At 39.7% G+C, this 19,252-nt stretch overlaps 1 protein-coding gene across 8 annotated transcripts in view; it reads left to right on the top strand.

The window, feature by feature from the left end:
- Positions 1-19,252, top strand: part of pde10a (phosphodiesterase 10A) — a 67,648-nt gene that overhangs the window by 45,307 nt on the left and 3,089 nt on the right. For 3 of the 8 annotated variants that reach the window (XM_040001636.1, XM_040001635.1, XM_040001639.1), the window contains 19 exons: positions 3,677-3,705; positions 4,690-4,813; positions 6,979-7,028; positions 7,134-7,274; positions 8,189-8,344; positions 9,316-9,366; positions 9,835-9,893; positions 10,137-10,188; positions 10,760-10,902; positions 11,667-11,759; positions 12,006-12,192; positions 14,590-14,732; positions 15,028-15,111; positions 15,234-15,384; positions 15,494-15,649; positions 16,782-16,954; positions 17,109-17,220; positions 17,428-17,508; positions 18,889-18,977. In XM_040001636.1, coding sequence (XP_039857570.1) covers positions 3,677-3,705; positions 4,690-4,813; positions 6,979-7,028; positions 7,134-7,274; positions 8,189-8,344; positions 9,316-9,366; positions 9,835-9,893; positions 10,137-10,188; positions 10,760-10,902; positions 11,667-11,759; positions 12,006-12,192; positions 14,590-14,732; positions 15,028-15,111; positions 15,234-15,384; positions 15,494-15,649; positions 16,782-16,954; positions 17,109-17,220; positions 17,428-17,508; positions 18,889-18,977 — 2,074 coding nt within the window. Of the gene's footprint in view, positions 1-3,676; positions 3,706-4,689; positions 4,814-6,978; positions 7,029-7,133; positions 7,275-8,188; positions 8,345-9,315; positions 9,367-9,834; positions 9,894-10,136; positions 10,189-10,759; positions 10,903-11,666; positions 11,760-12,005; positions 12,193-14,589; positions 14,733-15,027; positions 15,112-15,233; positions 15,385-15,493; positions 15,650-16,781; positions 17,221-17,427; positions 17,509-18,888; positions 18,978-19,252 lie in introns of those variants that run through there. The other 5 variants (XM_040001637.1, XM_040001640.1, XM_040001638.1 and 2 more) reach the window with 4 other exon arrangements.

Below are 19,252 nucleotides of genomic sequence, written 5' to 3'. Positions count from 1 at the left end.
GTGTGATGAAGTTTCAAAAAGAAGTCAGTTCAGCCTCTGCAGCGTTCAGGAGTTGCTCGACAGTTGTGTTTAGTGTTCACTGTCGACTGTGCTGGCAGTATATTTTCTAAGAACATGTCAGCACTCTCCTGGTGTGTTTACTGAAATCACAGCAGGTTCCTGAAAATAAGGGAAGGTATTAACAGACGGCTGGTTTTTGTCCCAGCGCTGATGGCTGGCCCGGTGATAAAAATCACAGTTACACACGCGCAAACACGACTAAAGCGAATGTCTACCCCAGGGATAGCTCTGTTATAATCCCATGACACATGTGTGATGAAACAAAGATCTTATATCTGTAACATTTCAGTTTAGTCTTTTGTTTTTGGTGCTGGTGGTCATGCAGAACAAAGCAGCATATGTCTTCTCACACAGACACAAAAAAAGCCAAAGAGCTAAGCTAGGAGGTAAGACAAGATATTTCTGGTTTCTAGGAAAGACAGTTATGTGAGAGCCATGCTGGACCTGCACCTGCACCTGCTGAATGCGTGCATGACCCTGCATGCAAACTTTAAAAGAAGCTGCTGGAACTGTTCCAGCTGGGCAAAACTGGTTCAGTACAACAGATTTAAAGGGCTTTTGTAACTCTATAGTTTCCAGGCATAGAACGGTTCTACTTTTCACCTCAACAGTGTTTATCCCACAACTACAACTTATTCCTGTTCATTTTTAGCTCCTTAGACATTTTGTGGTGTGCAGACACACAGAGTTCTGCTAATAAAATGCTAACTGAGATTTTGTGTCTGTACAGTAACTAGACCTGTAATGAACATTGTCTGGTCACAGTTTTACTTTTTTAGGAGGGACATTTAGGATGTGTTCCTGTGAAGCTGACAGAATGACTTATATTTTTATGTAGAAGAACCTGGTCAATTAGTTTTGTTGGTTTAAAAAGTATTTTTGTTTGTTTGTTGTAAATACCATTATAAAATCTTCCCATCAGTGTAATATTTTCCTGATGTGACTTTTTTTTCTGGTTCATTCTTATGTTTTTGGCATTGTTGGATAAGTGGCGCAACTGACTTTATGGGGATCCTCCACCAAGGCCAATGCTCTGCGTTTCTATTTTGAATAAAGCGATCTAAATATGCGATGAAAGCCTTTTGTTCCCATGCTCCACCCCTGGCTTTGTAGTTTTGTTTTGGTTTTTTTATACTCTTACTGACAGACAGACAAAGAGATAAATATCACTGAGCACATAAATCCACTGCAGTGGGAGCAGGATAAAATGATCCACGCGTCTCCTGGAGCAGCATCCCCCGTCAAACAGAGCCTTTTCTAAAGTGCCGTTTCCCACGCCTCACCACCCTCTAGTGAACCTTGTTGCCGTGGGTGAGGAGAGAGAGGTGATGCAAGGGGCAGCACTGTGAGGGGGGTCACGGAGAAAGAAAAAGCCAGTGCTCATGTGCTGAACAAACGACAAGGCGAAAAATGACATAAGTTACGAGCCAAATAGCAGTGAGAATTGCAATTTCCTGAGTTGTATTTGCATAGATGGGTTTTTTCTTTGTTTGTTTTTTGTAATTAATTTAGGTTTATTTACACAGCCCTCTTTCTCAAGCATATTTAATTGCGTTAGAATTTTTGCATACCACACAGATCCTGTCCCACACTGAATCATGTTGCATGCAATTCAAATGATTCGAATCATTTTGGTTTAGAGAGCCTTGGTGCCCTTCAGATAAGATTTTAAAGAGTGACACTGTTTTTTTGTGCAGTGACCCGTCTCTCTATGAGGGAAGTGGAATCAAAGTCAGAAAGAAAACTGTCACGCATCAGTGTTTGTGTTAATATGGCTGCTCTGAACTGCTGTAAAAAATGTAGACCACTTTTTAAACCAGTAATACTGTCATAGCTGCCCTTTAAAGGGATTAGTGTCTGATTATTTTAGGCCTCAACAAGTCATTTTTAAAAAAGATAATTTTTTTCAGTGGGGCTTGAAGTCTTTTTCAAGTGCAACTTTCTGTCGTCTGATTGACGTCAGCGGCCAGCGCTTCACTCTAAAATAGGTCTCATGGCTAAGTTAGGAAACTCATAGCATACTGCAGGAATGTTTAAAACAACAAACAATGTAGACGGCTGCAATTCCTTTCTTCACATGTTCAAAGAGGCTCGTTTCAAAGGATGGCCAGCTCGAGTCAGCACTTCAGTGGATGTTTCTAAAATTTGCCCAGCTCTTTGCGTGGTTTTGATCACATGAAAAGTTATCAAAGAGATCTCAGCGGTTTATGTTCTCGTGTGCTGTTGACCCACGTGTACCGAAGAATCACTTGAGCTGTGTGAATGGTTTTATTTTCAGCCCAAGTAGCACTCCCAGACACACTCCCAGATTATGAGTCCAGAAACTGTTATGATTGGCTGAAGCATTCATAATTATCACATACTTCAGTGTCTACATCCAAAGACAATAGTCATATGTCTCCCCAGCAGCCGTAAATTACACAAGGAATCTGCACTTGAAGCCACAAAGTTTTGCACTCGTCAACTTAAACGAATATCTCTCCTAATTTTTTTTTTAAAGGAACGTCATTTAAATAAATACCTCCCTGCATTAAGTAGATAAAATATTCATCCATTACTTATAGATAATGAGTATTGATGCTTTAAATACGCCATCGTTCGTATTTGTTCACCTGACGACTATTCTGAGGACAGCATGTGGTTTTTCTTATTTGCTGCTCGTGATGTTTGCCTGTCGTGATCACAACATAATCACAACACAACGGTCAAGTGTGTGGAGGCCGCTGCCTGCTGAATGCATTGCCTGGGCATTCCCTAACAGAAAAGGTGGTGATGCTGGTTAAAGTGTTGTAATTTTGTATTTTCTAATTGGTTTTTCATTTTTCATCTTATCCTGGGCATTTATGCTGACAAACTTTACCAAACTGACAAGACTAAAACTAAGGACATTAGCTTTTTGAGTTGACAAAATTAATTTTGGTTAGTTTTTTTTCTTCTTCTTCTTCTTCTTTTTTTTTTTTTTTAACAAAAGTCTATTTTTATTTTTATTTTGTTTTCTTTTGTTTAACTGAAACGCTTCACCACATGCTTCATCACCAAATGCTTCCTGCTTTTGATTAATTTGTTCTTACATTGTTTTTATTGTTTTACATTGCTGTTTTATTTACTGTTACATTGTTTTAAATTTCAATTTCTTGTGTTGTAAAGCGCTTTGATTTTTTTTTATCTGTGAAATAGGTAATTACTTACTTACCTACTTACATCTGCGTTTAGCTATTTTTTTTTTTTTTTACATTTTTCAGTTTTGTTTTATTTAATAATTAGAAGCAAATTGTTTTAGTTAATGTGGATTTTAATAAACTAAAACTAAACTAATAAACTTAAAAATAATTTGCAAAAGTTTTCACAGAATGTGATTATTCATGTCTTAGTTAGTGGCCAGATCTTAATCTACTTTCAATTCATCCCTAAAAGGGAGTTTTTCCTTCCCGCTGTCACCAGGTACTCGCTCATAGGGGGTCTTGTGATTGTTGAGGTTTTCTGTCTATTGTAGGGTCTTTACCTTGTAATATAAAACTGCTTGAGGCAGCTGTTTTTGTTGCTATGTAAATATAGAATTGAACTGAAATTCATGTCATTTATTTTAAACTTTATTTTTAACTTTCTCTTTTTACAGATGACACATCCTCTAAAGAAGTCAGCAGGGTAGGTGTTTACTTTATTTATCATCTTATTTTATATATTACATTCTGTATATTATAACATAATATTGTCCTTCAGTAACTGTAAAAATGGCTTGATGCTATTTAAGAACTGCACACACTGAAACAGTTGTCTTTGTCCTTGTCCTTACTTTATTTAGTCTAGTGCCTTTGTATGACTTTGTCATAGGCATAACATCAATATAAAGAATAAGAAAACATATGGTTGGACCATAAACGCATCATGTGTGTCACAGTTGTTGGGAAAGTTAGAAAGGTTCAATGGCTATTGTTACACATACTGCATGTTCACACCTTTGTCATTCACACCATCAGAAGACCGGGTGTCAGAACCCACAGCGAGGCCATGACGCTGAGGAGAAGGAACTAACACATGCACACACAGGGGAAAAAAAGGGGGAAAAAATTAGGTCCACTTGGCCCCTCAGTGCGTCACCCATACGTCTGTGCAAACAGGATGTGGGAGGATAGAAGGCGTCCCATGGGGAAGGGTTTCTAGTACGCCACTCTCCTTGCCGTCCTGTCCTCACACTCACGGCAGGAGCAGAACTAGACCGCTCTCTTGCCCCGTACTAGCCGGGAGGTTTGCCTCTTACATAACCGCAGTTTTAAGCTGAGGCTGACCAGCACAGCTTGCCAGAGCTCTAATCAGAACTGTGAGGATCTGGTGGCCTCCTTGCAAAACTGCAGGGGGATCCCTGAGCTAGAGTCTAAGGGTGGGGCGGGGAGTAATGTTATGATGAATGGCTTTGTCTTTGTGAATGGCATTAATCCCCTTTCACTGAGAAACAGAAAAAAAAAAGTCATTTGACCTGGAGTAATCTGCAGTAACATTAGACTGAATGCGGTAGAGAATGAAGGTTGTTGTCAGGTTTTTCTGCCTCGTTGCACTTGCTGAATTTTGATATTCAATCTCAGTGTTTGTGCAAGACTGCACAGATCCAATTTCTTTGTGTCTTGTGTCCAGCAGTACCAGGACACAAATATGCAGGGTGTGGTGTACGAACTCAACAGCTACATAGAGCAGCGCCTGGACACTGGAGGAGACAATAAACTCCTGCTCTATGAGTTGTGCAACATCATCAAAACAGGTAAAAGTAAACATCAACCAAAATCAGAATCAGAATCAGAAAGGGTTTTATTGCCAAATGTTGAGCAGGTTTACAACATTAGGAAATTGCTGCGGTGCTTCAGTGCAAACATACTGTCATAAATTACGCTTAAATAGACATGAAAATAAAAATAAGAATAAGAATTAAAAGTGCTAAGTAGATAGATAGATATATACATGATATATACATGAGTGCAGGTGGTGATCAGTGCCAAACATGGAATGATGCAGTGAACACAGCGTAGGGTCATGTGTTAGTGGTGGGAACAGTCGTACGGTTATTGTTCATGTGTCCAACAGCAGAGGGGAAGAAACTGTTCTTATGGCGAGAGGTTCTGGTGCGAATGGACCGGAGCCTCCTGCCTGAGGGGAGCAGGTCAAACAGACTGTGTCCAGGGTGAGAAGGGTCAGCTGAGATCCGAGCTGCACGCCCCAGTGTCCTGGAGGTGTACAGGTCCTGCAGAGATGGGAGTCTGCAGCCAATCACCTTCTCAGCAGAGCGCACAACACGCTGCAGTCTCTGTTTGTCCCTGATAGTGGCTCCAGCGTACCACACGGTGATGGAGGAGGTGAGGATGGACTCGATGATTGCAGTGTAGAATTGCATCATCGTCCGTGTTGGCAGGTTGAATTTCTTCAGCTGCCTCAGGAAGTACATCCTCTGCTGGGCTTTCTTAATGACGGAGGTGATGGTGGGCTCCCACTTCAGGTCCTGGGTGATGGTGGTACCCAGGAAGCGGAATGAGTCCACAGAGGTGATGGGGGTGTCAGTCAGGATGATGGGGGGGAGTGGGGCTGTGTGCTTCCTGAAGTCCACAATAATCTCCACTGTCTTCTGGGCATTCAGCACCAGGTTGTTGTGGCTGCACCAGGACACCAGACTTTCAACCTCCCTCCTGTAGGCAGACTCATCCCCGTCCGAGATGAGTCCAATAACGGTGGTGTCAAGTGGATTTTTGCAAAACCTCTCTCGATGAGCACGGCTTCAGATACTCTGGGTGTCATTTCAGCACCGTAATAGTGGAGGAGCAGGATAAGCTCAGATGCAGCAGGAAGTTTTGTCCGTTTAAAATCAAATTTGGTGCACATGTACTTTTCTAACACCCACTTTAGTAAACCCCACCCACATGCTGATCCAATAAACAAAAGTAAGGATAAGAATTACTTGCAAATTAGCAAAGCAAACCAAATCATGTTTGTCACTTACAGGCCAATAAACCAGAAAATTGAGTTATGTAAAAGGTTAAAAACAATCACTCTTTTTTATTTTGTTGATTCAGTTCATAAAGTATTGATGGATTATTTGTTCCTGTTTCATATTATGACTCCATCTTAATGACTGGAAGAATTTCATAAGCAGTGATTCAAAGTTCTACTTTTATAATGAATCTGAGTATAAAGGTTCACTTTATCCAAACCTCATTTCTCATTAACTGCTTGATCACTTGTGCACTGACTGCACCACCAGGCTCTCTGACTCCACATTGTATGATAACATGACCTATATATCTGTGTGAAATAGGACTGGAAAGGAGAACTGGGAATGAGATGCACTGGATGGCAGTCAAAGCTTTCGGTCAGAGTACCCTTGTAGTTATCTAGGACATTGTTAATAGATTGGTATTAGATTTAATATAAGGGGGGGGGGGGGGGGGGTGTCTCTCTGTTGTCTTTATTTTTCTCGCTGATATCTGCCATTTATTTTATTTTATTTCATTATTTCATTTAAAAAATTTTATTTCATGTAGTCAGATAGGGTTCAGGCAGAAGCACCAACTAATACAGTATTTAGTCAACAAAGAAAGCAGTATTTCATAATTATGAATAATTTCAGGTAGGTAAGGTAGGAGTTTTTTTAAAGCAAATATTTAAACTTAAAAAGATAAGATAAGATAAGATAAGATAGCCTTTATTAGGGGTATTACAGCGGTAGGAATAAATAATACTCCAGTAACAGAATAACGATAGATAGATAGATAGATAGATAGATAGATAGATAGATAGATAGATAGATAGATAGATAGATAGATAGATAGATAGATTACACATTCGCAGCATAGGCTGACAGTGAATGTCAGATTTGACCAGATTGTATTTTAGTCACTTGCTCTGCACATCTGTGTCTCATTATTTTTTTTCCTGCAGCAACTAAAGCTGATGGATTTGCACTTTACTTCTTGGGAGAATGCAACAATGTGAGTGCTGACTTCTTCTTTTTTTTACTGATGCATCTCTGTGTATATGTTCCTTTTTTCTCCAGTTGTGCTTCACTTCCTGTTCTTGTCTGTTCTTCTCAACAGAGTTTATGTTTATTCACTCCAACGGCGGCCAAGGATGGCCCTCCATCCCTCATCCCCTCTGGCCCCATCGCATTTGGGACAACCATTGCCGCTCATGTTGCCAAGACTCGCAAAACACTACTAGTAGAGGACGTCATGGGGGTATGTGTGGCTGTCATCCATCAACAGTGTAACATTTCAGTGCATCTAGTGTTTGACTACTTTATGTAGCTATAAACATATAATGAAATAATTCTTTCTTATTGGTCTCATTGGGTTAATGTGCTCAACACTGTCAAACTAAAGATATTAAAAAATAATCATAATAGGAGTAAATATATGAAACAAAAGGTAAATTAGTCAATACTAATTAATGAATTAATATTTTGTTAAGTGATCAAATATATTAAATTTATTTTAGGCATTCTTTAAGTAATTATTATGATTTATTTGGATGTTGCTGTTGTGTGAATGTACTTTTGCATTAATTCTCCATTTTTAATATGTTTAATTAGTCTAGCGCAATTTTTGTAAATGTTTCTTTTGTGTTGCCTCAGTTTATTTTCCCTCATTTGTCGTCATTTTCTTTTCTCATTTCCTTCAATATTTCTGCTTCATTAGGCAAATGATGAGTATTTATGTATTGGGCCATTTAGTTTGTTATCCAGTTATGCTTTTGCCAGTATTTTCATTTAGTTACACATAATAAATGATCCCTCTTTTGATTTACACTTCACACTTTGAACGGGAGCAGATTTCAAATGAGGTATAAGAAGAAGCTTCAGAATTCAGGGAAATATCAGCACAGGCACACTGTAGTAGAAACTCTTCAAGTTTAAAAGTCAAAACAAATCAGGTTCAGCTTTAAAGAAGCCTTAACTTTATTATAAGGTGTGTGTGTGTCTCTGTGAGTGTGTGTCAAAGTGAAATTCTTAAGAAAACAAGCGCATGAGACACATGTGGCGTACTTTTCATAGCAACAGATTTAGAAACAGGAGTTTCTTTGTAATCTTCATCAGTTAATACGCCCTGTGCAGTTCAGGTGATAATGTTCTTCGCTGGTCTTTGTGTTGCAGGACGAGAGATTCCCCGACGGCACAGGGCAGGACTCAGGGATCCATGTTCACTCTGTCCTGTGCCTCCCCATCGTCACTGCCATCGGGGACCTCATTGCCATCGTGGAGCTTCACCGGCACTGGGGCAAGGAGCCCTTCAACCTCAGCCACCAGGAGGTCAGTCTGACCCAGACAAAACACACCAAGAGTGGGAGGCTGAAGCAAGGCTCACAGAACTACAGTTAGCCTGGTATTACCCTTAATCTGGATCTGTTTGAGATCTCTGTTAGCTTTGTGGGCTTCATTTTTATTGTCAAAAATATATAAAGGGGTATATTTGTCTCCAGATGAAAGTCTTTCTGTGAACAACAGTGCATTGAGCTGGAAAATGGCTTTACATATAGAGAATGTTGAAGCAGGTGTAGGCAGGGTGCATACGCTTTAAAGAATCAAATTTAAAATGCAGAGCATTTAAAATGCTCTTTTCATTTCTGGTCATCGTGTAGATATAATCGATATGTGAACAGCTTGTAAAAGTCAGCATAGTTTAAACCTGCATCAGTTTGTTTTTATCTACTTTAAAGGGGCTCAACAGGTAGCTATTTGCTTATTACACATTAATAACGCTCTTTTTTTGGCATTTTTTAATTTTTAATTGTTTTATTGTGTTTAGTGATTTGCCATATTGAATTAATGTACAGTGTAAACTACTGCAAAACACTGAAGGTGCAAGTCAAAACCTCATAATAATGAGCTGAACGCTGACATGCTTTTTAAACCTGCAAAGTCCTGCTGTTATTTTTAGGAGTTGTTGTCCTCTTTTTAATCACATGTGGACAGTGAAGGTCTTTTCCGTAACTTGTCTTGCAGCTTTTATTTTTCATTTCATTGCTTAAATGCAAATATACGATAGAGATGCAGCAGGTTTGAGCCTGAGTTCCCAGAGTTGCGCTGAGTTTGTGGGGTAACTAGCTCTTCTGTGATTATGAGACTGCCTGATGTGCAGAACAGATAATTACGTTGAGATTGTGTCGTAGTGAGAAAATGTGATAAGCACAGATTAAACCTGCACGGTGTGACTTAATGTGTAAATTGCAATAGTATTTGTACTGCAGTTCTTTGGAGCTAAGCCTTGCTTTCTTTTCCAGGTTGCTACAGCTAATTTAGCATGGGCATCAGTTGCTATTCATCAAGTGCAGGTGAGCAAACCTCTGGAGAAGCAGAACTGAAAACTGAGTGTGTAACAGATACAGTATACAGTAACTCACTGAAGACTTGTCAGGGGAAAAGGCGAATCCTACCTTCTCCACTTATTACTGTATGTTCTCGAATGATTTTGTTTGTTCTGGTTCTGCACCTGTGTTTTTAATGGTTAAATCCACTGTGTACAAGAACTGAGTTGTCACCGACACCAGTCCAATCAACTGAGCCGTAGTTTCAACAAATAGCTCCCCAGGGACGTCATTATGCCCCAGTCCTGTTTTTATATGAACAGATAGCATAACACCTCAGAGAAGCAGCGTCCCACTGCAGCTCTGGCCACAATGGACCTCTGAGCCTGTGTGAGCAGTGCACCCCTGCACTCCTGGGTTAGCTGCTCTCTATTCTCTGGGAAATTTTTGATACGTTTGTGTACTCACTCGTGACGTCTTTTTCCTTGTTGCTAGGTGTGCAGAGGCCTCGCCAAACAGACTGAGCTCAACGACTTCCTACTAGACGTGTCAAAGTAAGAGCTGCTCCTGTTACAGTTTCCCTAACACCAAATAACTGATACACAAAGTGAATATTGTTTGGTCTAATAAGTATCTTGTCCTCACAGCACGGCTGTGATAACATAAAACTTGTAGCCCACACGATAAAAGAGATTACTACATTTTAGGCAACCTAGCTTTCATGTCTTGAATGTGAACGTCATCAGAGCTTCCCATTTGTCAAACATCTCAATGCGCCATTTCTTCTTTTCGCACAGAACATACTTTGATAACATTGTGGCAATAGATTCTCTACTTGAACATATTATGGTGAGTGTGATTTCTGCAAGTACGTGTTCATTCACATTGTCCTCAAGGCTACACATCCTGGGAGTGTGTGTTAAATCATGTCTGTTAAAAAGACTAGCAATGCCGCAGTAACACAGATTCACTCCTATTACTTTCTAAAAATAATAGCGTGCTCATAATGATTATTCTTAACTAATTAAGTGGTTACATTAGTTTTAGATACATAGTAATACTAAATAAATGTATTGACTTGGCTCAGTCCAAATCAATACGGTACTTTGTACATCTAAAACAGGCAAGTGTAAAATGTGGTTTTCCTGCTTCTTTTACTAAAACCTGCTTCTTTTTTTGTATGTTTTTGGTTGCCTTGTGACTGTGGTCTAAACTCAAGTCATCTGGTTCGAGCACTAAAATAAGAGGGGATGACTTGTAGTTTTTGCTTTTTTATAATTCTCCTCATTTAACTGTTCAGTCCAGAATCACTTAAACCAGCAGTGTTTTATCTGCTTTGATAGATGTAACTCCCAAGTTCTTGTCAGTCCGCAGTGTTGTTAATAAGATTCTGTCCCTGATGTTTTTTTGTTTTTTACAGATATATGCAAAAAACCTGGTGAATGCAGACAGGTGTGCACTCTTCCAGGTAGATCACAATAACAAAGAACTATACTCTGACCTGTTCGACATTGGGGAAGAGAAAGAAGGCAAACCTGTCTTTAGGAAAACCAAAGAAATTAGGTATGTACACTTTTTTTTTTTTTTTTTGCTTTAGTGTGCTCAGTGTGATGATTTTATTATTTTTAGACGTGACTCACTTTTTGATCCTATGTTCAGAGTGCACCGTTTAAAATATTCTACTGGCCTCCTGTGACAAAATCTGCTAAAGTAATAAAAAGTATATTCAGTAGAAAAATAGCAATGGCATAGTAGAGTATTATTTTGCAGCATCTAAACTGCTAAATTGGAAAAAAAAAAATAAAGAAGAAACATTAATTACATAAATGAGTTCATATTCTGTTAAAAGCAGAATTGTTTGAATTTTCATCTTTAAGTTTTGAACTTCATATACCTATATTTATTCATATAGCTTATTTTTTCATTTGTATGTATACATGCATGTATTTGTTTGCATATTTTTTTTCCAATTTATTTTTTTCATTTTTAAATAACATTTTTATACCTGTATCTTTTTACAATTCATAATACTTGTCTTATTTAAATTTTCATTTATTTTAACATTTATTTTAATAAATAAAACAGTAAATAGGAAAAGAAATTAGTAAATAAATACACAGTGAAATCACATAAAAAAATTAAAGCTATTTTAATTATTTTTGGCATGTTCAGTAACACATCGTTTATTACTGCCACAGATTTTTTGTTGTTCTCAAATCTGCAATGGTTTACAACTTGGACTGCAAATGTCCTAAATTAATTTCCGTATTGGTGATTTATTACTGAGTTTAAATGCAGATTATCTCTCTCCTTGTTTTTGTGTGTAGGTTTTCTATAGACAAGGGAATAGCTGGCCAAGTGGCTCGGACAGGGGAAGTCTTAAATATCCCAGATGCCTATGCAGACCCACGGTTCAACAGGTAAAACAGGCTCTATAAGCCATTTTTACTTACTGTTACATTAAATAAATATCTTAAATAATGCTACTGAAGAGTTCTGCTTCAGTTACTTTTGCTTATTCAGTTGTATGCATAAGACCAGCGCTAAGATACTACTACTTTTAATGGAGCCTTTCAGTATGCAAAAGCAGTTAAAACACAAACATGCTACAATGTATGAGTCACAAGATAAGCTGACAAAATCAACATAACTGTCTTTTTGAACAGAGAGGTGGACTTGAAAACTGGCTACACCACGCGGAACATTCTGTGCATGCCCATTGTGAGCAGGGGGACCGTTATAGGTGTGGTGCAGATGGTGAACAAGTTAAGCGGAAGTGCCTTCACTAAAACAGATGAGAACAACTTTAAGATGTTTGCTGTCTTTTGTGCTCTGGCCTTACACTGTGCAAATGTGAGTACACCAAATTAGTCTTACACTTCTTAAAAGACTAACTGGTGTTGTCTAACTGCAAATGCATACCCCACTGACTTGATATCTTCCTGCACACACTTTGCAATCTACATACATTATAAGAACATTGTATATATGGCGTACCTCCAGGCCACGAGTGCTCAATTTTAACCATCTTATTTTGACATAACTCCAACTTTGACGTGACGGCTTCATCGGCAACCAAAAATCACAGTCAAACGAATAAAGTGCAGTTTCTATTTAAAGTGTGCAGTGCTGTAAAAATGCATAATCACCGGGTGATTATCCGTTACATGTAACACAAACATTTCATGAATCATGCTAACTCTCAAAGCCTGCATTGTGTGGCCTGTCTGTCAGAGCGTGTCCTCGCTGTGGGGCCTGACTCACTGTCATCGCTTGCGACAAACTTACGCATGAGCAGCGTCACAAACTTGCTTTTAAAATTGATGCGAGATGTTAATATTTTAAGATGCGAGGTCTGCATCCGTCCAGTGACAGGATTTGTGTTTAGTTGTAATTTATGCCTCGTGTCTCTGGGAAGCTAACTTTGGCTTGCTTCGGACTCAAAGTGATTTACGGGTGAAGGTGTGATGCCTGGGGCCTTTACATTAACATCTAGCTTGAGGACAGGGATGCAAACCAGATGTGGAAATGCTATTTGGAGGCATACACTACGACTACAACTTTAACTTTCACCGGAGAGACTGATAGAATTTTACATTGATATTACAGGGAGTGCAGAATTATTAGGCAAATGAGTATTTTGTCCATATCATCCTCTTCATGCATGTTGTCTTACTCCAAGCTGTATAGGCTCGAAAGCCTACTACCAATTAAGCATATTAGGTGATGTGCATCTCTGTAATGAGAAGGGGTGTGGTCTAATGACATCAACACCCTATATCAGGTGTGCATAATTATTAGGCAACGTCCTTTCCTTTGGCAAAATGGGTCAAAGGAAGGACTTGACAGGCTCAGAAAAGTCAAAAATAGTGAGATATCTTGCAGAGGGATGCAGCAGTCTCAAAATTGCAAAGCTTCTGAAGAGTGATCATTGAACAATCAAGCGTTTCATTCAAAATCGTCAACAGGGTCGCAAGAAGCGTGTGGAAAAACCAAGGCGCAAAATAACTGCCCATGAACTGAGAAAAGTCAAGCATGCAGCTGCCAAGATGCCACTTGCCACCAGTTTGGCCATATTTCAGAGCTGCAACATCACTGGAGTGCCCAAAAGCACAAGGTGTGCAATACTCAGAGACATGGCCAAGGTAAGAAAGGCTGAAAGACGACCACCACTGAACAAGACACACAAGCTGAAACGTCAAGACTGGGCCAAGAAATATCTCAAGACTGGTTTTTCTAAGGTTTTATGGACTGATGAAATGAGAGTGAGTCTTGATGGGCCAGATGGATGGGCCCGTGGCTGGATTGGTAAAGGGCAGAGAGCTCCAGTCCGACTCAGACGCCAGCAAGGTGGAGGTGGAGTACTGGTTTGGGCTGGTATCATCAAAGATGAGCTTGTGGGGCCTTTTCGGGTTGAGGATGGAGTCAAGCTCAACTCCCAGTCCTACTGCCAGTTTCTGGAAGACACCTTCTTCAAGCAGTGGTACAGGAAGACGTCTGCATCCTTCAAGAAAAACATGATTTTCATGCAGGACAATGCTCCATCACACGCGTCCAAGTACTCCACAGCGTGGCTGGCAAGAAAGGGTATAAAAGAAGGAAAAACTAATGACATGGCCACCTTGTTCACCTGATCTGAACCCCATTGAGAACCTGTGGTCCATCATCAAATGTGAGATTTACAAGGATGGAAAACAGTACACCTCTCTGAACAGTGTCTGGGAGGCTGTGGTTGCTGCTGCACGCAATGTTGATGGTGAACAGATCAAAACACTGACAGAATCCATGGATGGCAGGCTTTTGAGTGTCCTTGCAAAGAAAGGTGGCTATATTGGTCGCTGATTTGTTTTTGTTTTGTTTTTGAATGTCAGAAATGTATATTTGTGAATGTGGAGATGTTATATTGGTTTCACTGGTAAAAATAAATAATTGAAATGGGTATATATTTGTTTTTTGTTAAGTTGCCTAATAATTATGCACAGTAATAGTCACCTGCACACACAGATATCCCCCTAAAATAGCTAAAACTAAAAACTACTTCCAAGAACATTCAGCTTTGATATTAATGAGTTTTTTGGGTTCATTGAGAACATGGTTGTTGTTCAATAATAAAATTATTCCTCAAAAATACAACTTGCCTAATAATTCTGCACTCCCTGTATAAACAACATTTCTGTGGTATGTATAGCACTGTTCAAGTTCTCACTTGGCATTTTAAAGACTTATTCCAGGTCTGTGATTTCCCTGCAGATGTACCACAGGATCCGACACTCTGAATGCATTTACAGAGTGACGATGGAGAAACTGTCTTATCACAGCATCTGCACATCAGAAGAATGGAAGACCCTCACCCAGCTCAACCTCCCTGCACCTATTTATAAAGAGATCGAAATGTGAGTGCCTCCTCTGGCGGCCTTCTAGGGAACTCATGTTTTGACCTTGAGTGTAGTAGACATGAGTGTACAGCCACATGTCTGTGAAAGGCACAATGACACAGCGCAGACCTGGACTGTGTCGCCCTGCAAGAAGAGTGCAAACACAAACACAGTGCAAGAAGGACCGTGTCCTATAGATGTCAACCTGTCAGTTTAAAACTCTCAGATCTCAGAAGTCCCTTAATCTGCATGTTGTCTCCTTTTCCCAGATCTGCTGGTCATGTTAATTTAAACCTTTTGCTCCCTCCTCCAGGTTCCACTTTGACATCAGTCCCTTTGAGGAGATCTGGCCTGCCATTTTTATCTACATGGTTCATAACTCCTGTGGAAAGACCAGGTAGCGTCAGCAATATTGTTTACACAAGACTACGACTCAAACAACAAGAAACTAAATGGAATAAAAAGTAAATAAACAAACATCCACTACCAGTTTCTTTTCCTTTTTTCCCCTTAATACAGCTTTGAGCTGGAGAAGCTGTGCCGGTTCACCATGTCCGTAAAGAAGAACTACCGCCGTGTGCCCTACCACAACTGGAAGCACGCAGTGACGGTGGCACACTGTATGTACGCCATCCTACAGAAAACCTCTGGGATCTTCACAGAGCTAGAGGTTTGCTTCTTGTTGGGTCTGCTAGGAAAATAACTGGAAACAAGATCAACATCTGCTGTCACTGTGTGCTTTCAAGAAAATGTGTTTTTATTTGCCCACCATTTTACAGAAGAAGGGTTTGCTAATAGCCTGTCTTTGCCATGATCTGGACCATCGGGGGTATAGCAATGCCTACCTCCAGAAGTTTGACCATCCACTGGCTGCTCTGTACTCAACCTCCACCATGGAGCAGCACCACTTCTCTCAGACTGTTTCTATCTTGCAGGTAGAGATCCACAATACAGAATTTAGGGTACCTTGAAAATCAACATGTTAACCCTACTTAATCTTATTTCCACGAGTGTTTAATAGGAAATAATGAACCTATTACTCAATGGCTCAGTCACACTAGAGTAAAAATATGAAAGCACCTCGCAGTGACTAGGAAAAAAGATCAGTGGTTGCCAAGTTATTGCAACGAATTTGTTTCAAATTCTGCAACCAGTTTCAAAGGTAATTACACAGCTTGAGTGTAACTACCATTACACTCTTATCCTCTGGGCAACTATGTTTGATCACAAGGTGAGTGCACACGTTGCCTGGTGGGAGGCAAACAACTGCGCTCCATTTTGGACTGACTGCAAACAATAATTGCCTCCTAATTTATTAATGTGGACAAATTGCCAACACGCTGCAATAAATTGGAGTCAGTATGCGCCAATAACTTGTCTGTGACACATCTGTGGACTCAACCGGTCCAGATGACAGCTAATAGCCAAATTATCCCAAACAGATTGTATGAGATCGCCACTGTGATTCCATTCATAAGACAGCAGAATGACAGCAGACTGACTCCATCTTATTCCCGTTTTATCGACTTCTTGATGGATACGAGTCACTTTGAAGATGGCTACTGACTGCGAGATTTCGTGTCTGTCTTCGAGGCAGGTCAAAGGGAACAAGAGTTCATTGCATGTGGTTACAATAATTTGGGTCGTGCTACGGTTTCCAGGCACCATTTCCCCTAGTGTGACTGTAGCCTAAATAGTATACTTCACTGGACAAAGAAATGAAAATAACTTGATCAGCAAAACAGAAAAAGGATCACAATTTAAAAAATACCCATAAAAAATGTTCCATCTGGTTCTGCAACAATGTCATCAGCTTAGAACAAACAAAAAATATTTTACTATATTAGATAACGAATCCTTATACGAACTGTCAGTTACATATGCATTCAAAGGATCATATGACTTAGTTCTGATTAGCGTCTTACAAGGTGTCTTTTGTAACATGCAGGATCTGCTAGTTTGGGCTGTAGCCCTGTGATGAACTTATGTTTGCAAGATGTTGTAGTCTAGCTGAATGCCTCATAAGTGGAGCTTTTGCTTTTTTATTGATCTCTTTGTTTCTCATAGCTGGAAGGGCACAATATTTTCTCCAACCTGACTTCCAGCGAGTACGAGCAGGTGCTGGAGATCATTCGAAAGGCCATCATCGCCACAGACCTCGCCCTCTACTTCAACAACCACCAGCAGCTGTCGGAGATGCTGACCTCATGTGCGCTGGATTTGAACAACCATTCCCACAGGTCAGGCTACGACTCACACTGGGGCACAGGTCAGGTCAGGACCACACCAGGTCTCATCAGTATCACGCTGTGAAATGTTAGACCTGGCGCACATAAACAGCACATTGAGTCCTTCCCCCCCGCATGGATATAACAAGGCTTTGCTCCCCTCCAGGGACCGTGTGATTGGTCTGATGATGACAGCATGTGACCTGTGTTCTGTTACCAAGCAGTGGCAAATCACACGACTCACAGCCAACGACATCTATGCTGAGTTTTGGGCTGAGGTACAGTGGGATACTGTTAGACTTTAAACAGTTTCAGTGTCATGATTATGCCTCCAGTGTAACAGTCTGGCCTCTATTATTGCTCGTAAATGCTGCTTCAACTTACAATTTGTAAGGCACAACATCGTGTTGTCTAGTGGTCAGGAGACTTAACCACAGTGTGCAAAAATAAAAGCCATGTTATCTTGTTATTTTGTTACTCCACAGGGAGATGAGATGAAGAAGATTGGGATCCAGCCGATCCCTATGATGGACAGAGACAAGAAGGACGAGGTTCCCCAAGGCCAAGTAAGAGCAAGACATTTACTCGTGCGTTTTAACTGCTTTAAATATTTAATGAATGTTCGGCCTTCTGATGGGAAATATATTTTAAAAGAACAGCATAGGAACTGTTGAATCAATGCTTTTGTAGTTTTGCTTCTGTACACCACAGCAGTGGATTTTAAATCAAACAATAAATAGTTGATTGAAGTGTTGACTTTAAGCTTTAATTCAAGGGGCTTTCGAAACCTTTTGCTAAAAACTATTTAGCAATTACAACCATTTTTATGAACAGTCTCCATTAAATTCACGGCTTCTGTAAACTAAACAGTTTAATGGCCACAATATCTGTAGCTGAATTTGCATTTTTTGGCTTTTCACTATAATTTGAAATATAAAGTCTAAAGAAATGTCATTGCAAGCGAGGGACGCCATCATTAGACTGAAAAAACAAAACAAGACAAAAAACATTTAGCCAAATCAAAAATCTGGTTCATTCTTAAAAGGAAAAAATAGTTTGGAGGGATCAACAAATCCAAAAAACATGAAAGACCACAAACGACAACTAAAGTGCATGATTGCAGAATTATTTCCATGGTTTAGAGAAACAAGTTAATAACATCTAACAAGATTAACACTCTCAAGTCTACAATCAAGAGATTCCCAAGATGAACTTGCACCAGAATGATGGGAACAGAAAATATGAGGAAGGAGAGAAATCTCATGATCCAAAGCAGACCTAATCTTCAGTTAAACACGGTATAGAATATGTCACAGCATGGGCGTGTATGGCTCTGAGTGGAACCAGGTTGCGACTGTTTATTGATGATGTGACTGCTGATAGAAAAAGCAGGATGAATTGTGAAGTGTACGAGGCTATACTTTCTAGCACTTCACTGTGCAAATGACTAATGACCTCAGGATTACTGCAAAAGCAGCCCAAAAGTTTCTCAAGGCAAAGATACTGGATATCCCTCAGTGGGTAAGTCAGTAAGCAATCTCTATCCAATGGACCATGCTTTTCAGTTTCCTGAAGATAAGACTGAATACAGGCCTGGCCAGGCAGAGCATTTCAGTGGAGGAAACACAGCATTTGATGATGTCCATGGGTCCTAGACTGCACTAAAAACAGTCCTTGTATTTAAAATGATGTTAGTTTCTCCAAATAACTTTGAGCCTCTAAAAATGGAGGATTACATATAAAAATGTATTTTATTCCTATACAAGTTTATGAAACAGTTTTCCAACGTGTCTGCACTTCAGTCACACTTGATTTAAAATCCTCTGTGGTGGTGTACAAAGACAAAAATGCAAAAACTTGGTCTTTGTCCAACAAATATTAGCACATGCTACATGTTTTACTATTATTAAGTCCATTTTACATTTGCTTTCTCATTTTTTTTAAAGGTGGGATTCTACAATGGTGTTGCAGTTCCATGTTACACAACACTTGCTGAGCTTTTTCCTCCATCAGGTCCTCTGCTAAAGGCCTGCAAGTAAGTTATTCAAAGCTAGAGTTGACAAAGAAATTGAGTGAATGAATAATTCTTGGGGGTTTTTGTGAAAAATGTCTAAAACGCCAAAGTCTAAATGTTGCTTTACACATTATTGTCATGCTTATTTCTCCTCTGCTGTGATCGATAAATGAGCTGACAGCAGCTTGAAGGGTAACCAGTAATGCATGCGCCGTCCTTAATACAGTACTAATCCAGTAAGATCAGAGGTGATAAGGTGTGTGTGCACAGGCACACGTTTTTAAGCATTCCAGTGA

The sequence above is a fragment of the Simochromis diagramma genome, unplaced genomic scaffold, assembly GCF_900408965.1.
Source record: "Simochromis diagramma unplaced genomic scaffold, fSimDia1.1 OVJJ01000421.1, whole genome shotgun sequence".
In the NCBI taxonomy this organism is placed as follows: Eukaryota; Metazoa; Chordata; class Actinopteri; order Cichliformes; family Cichlidae; genus Simochromis; species Simochromis diagramma.
This window is presented reverse-complemented; position numbering and strand designations above follow the sequence as displayed.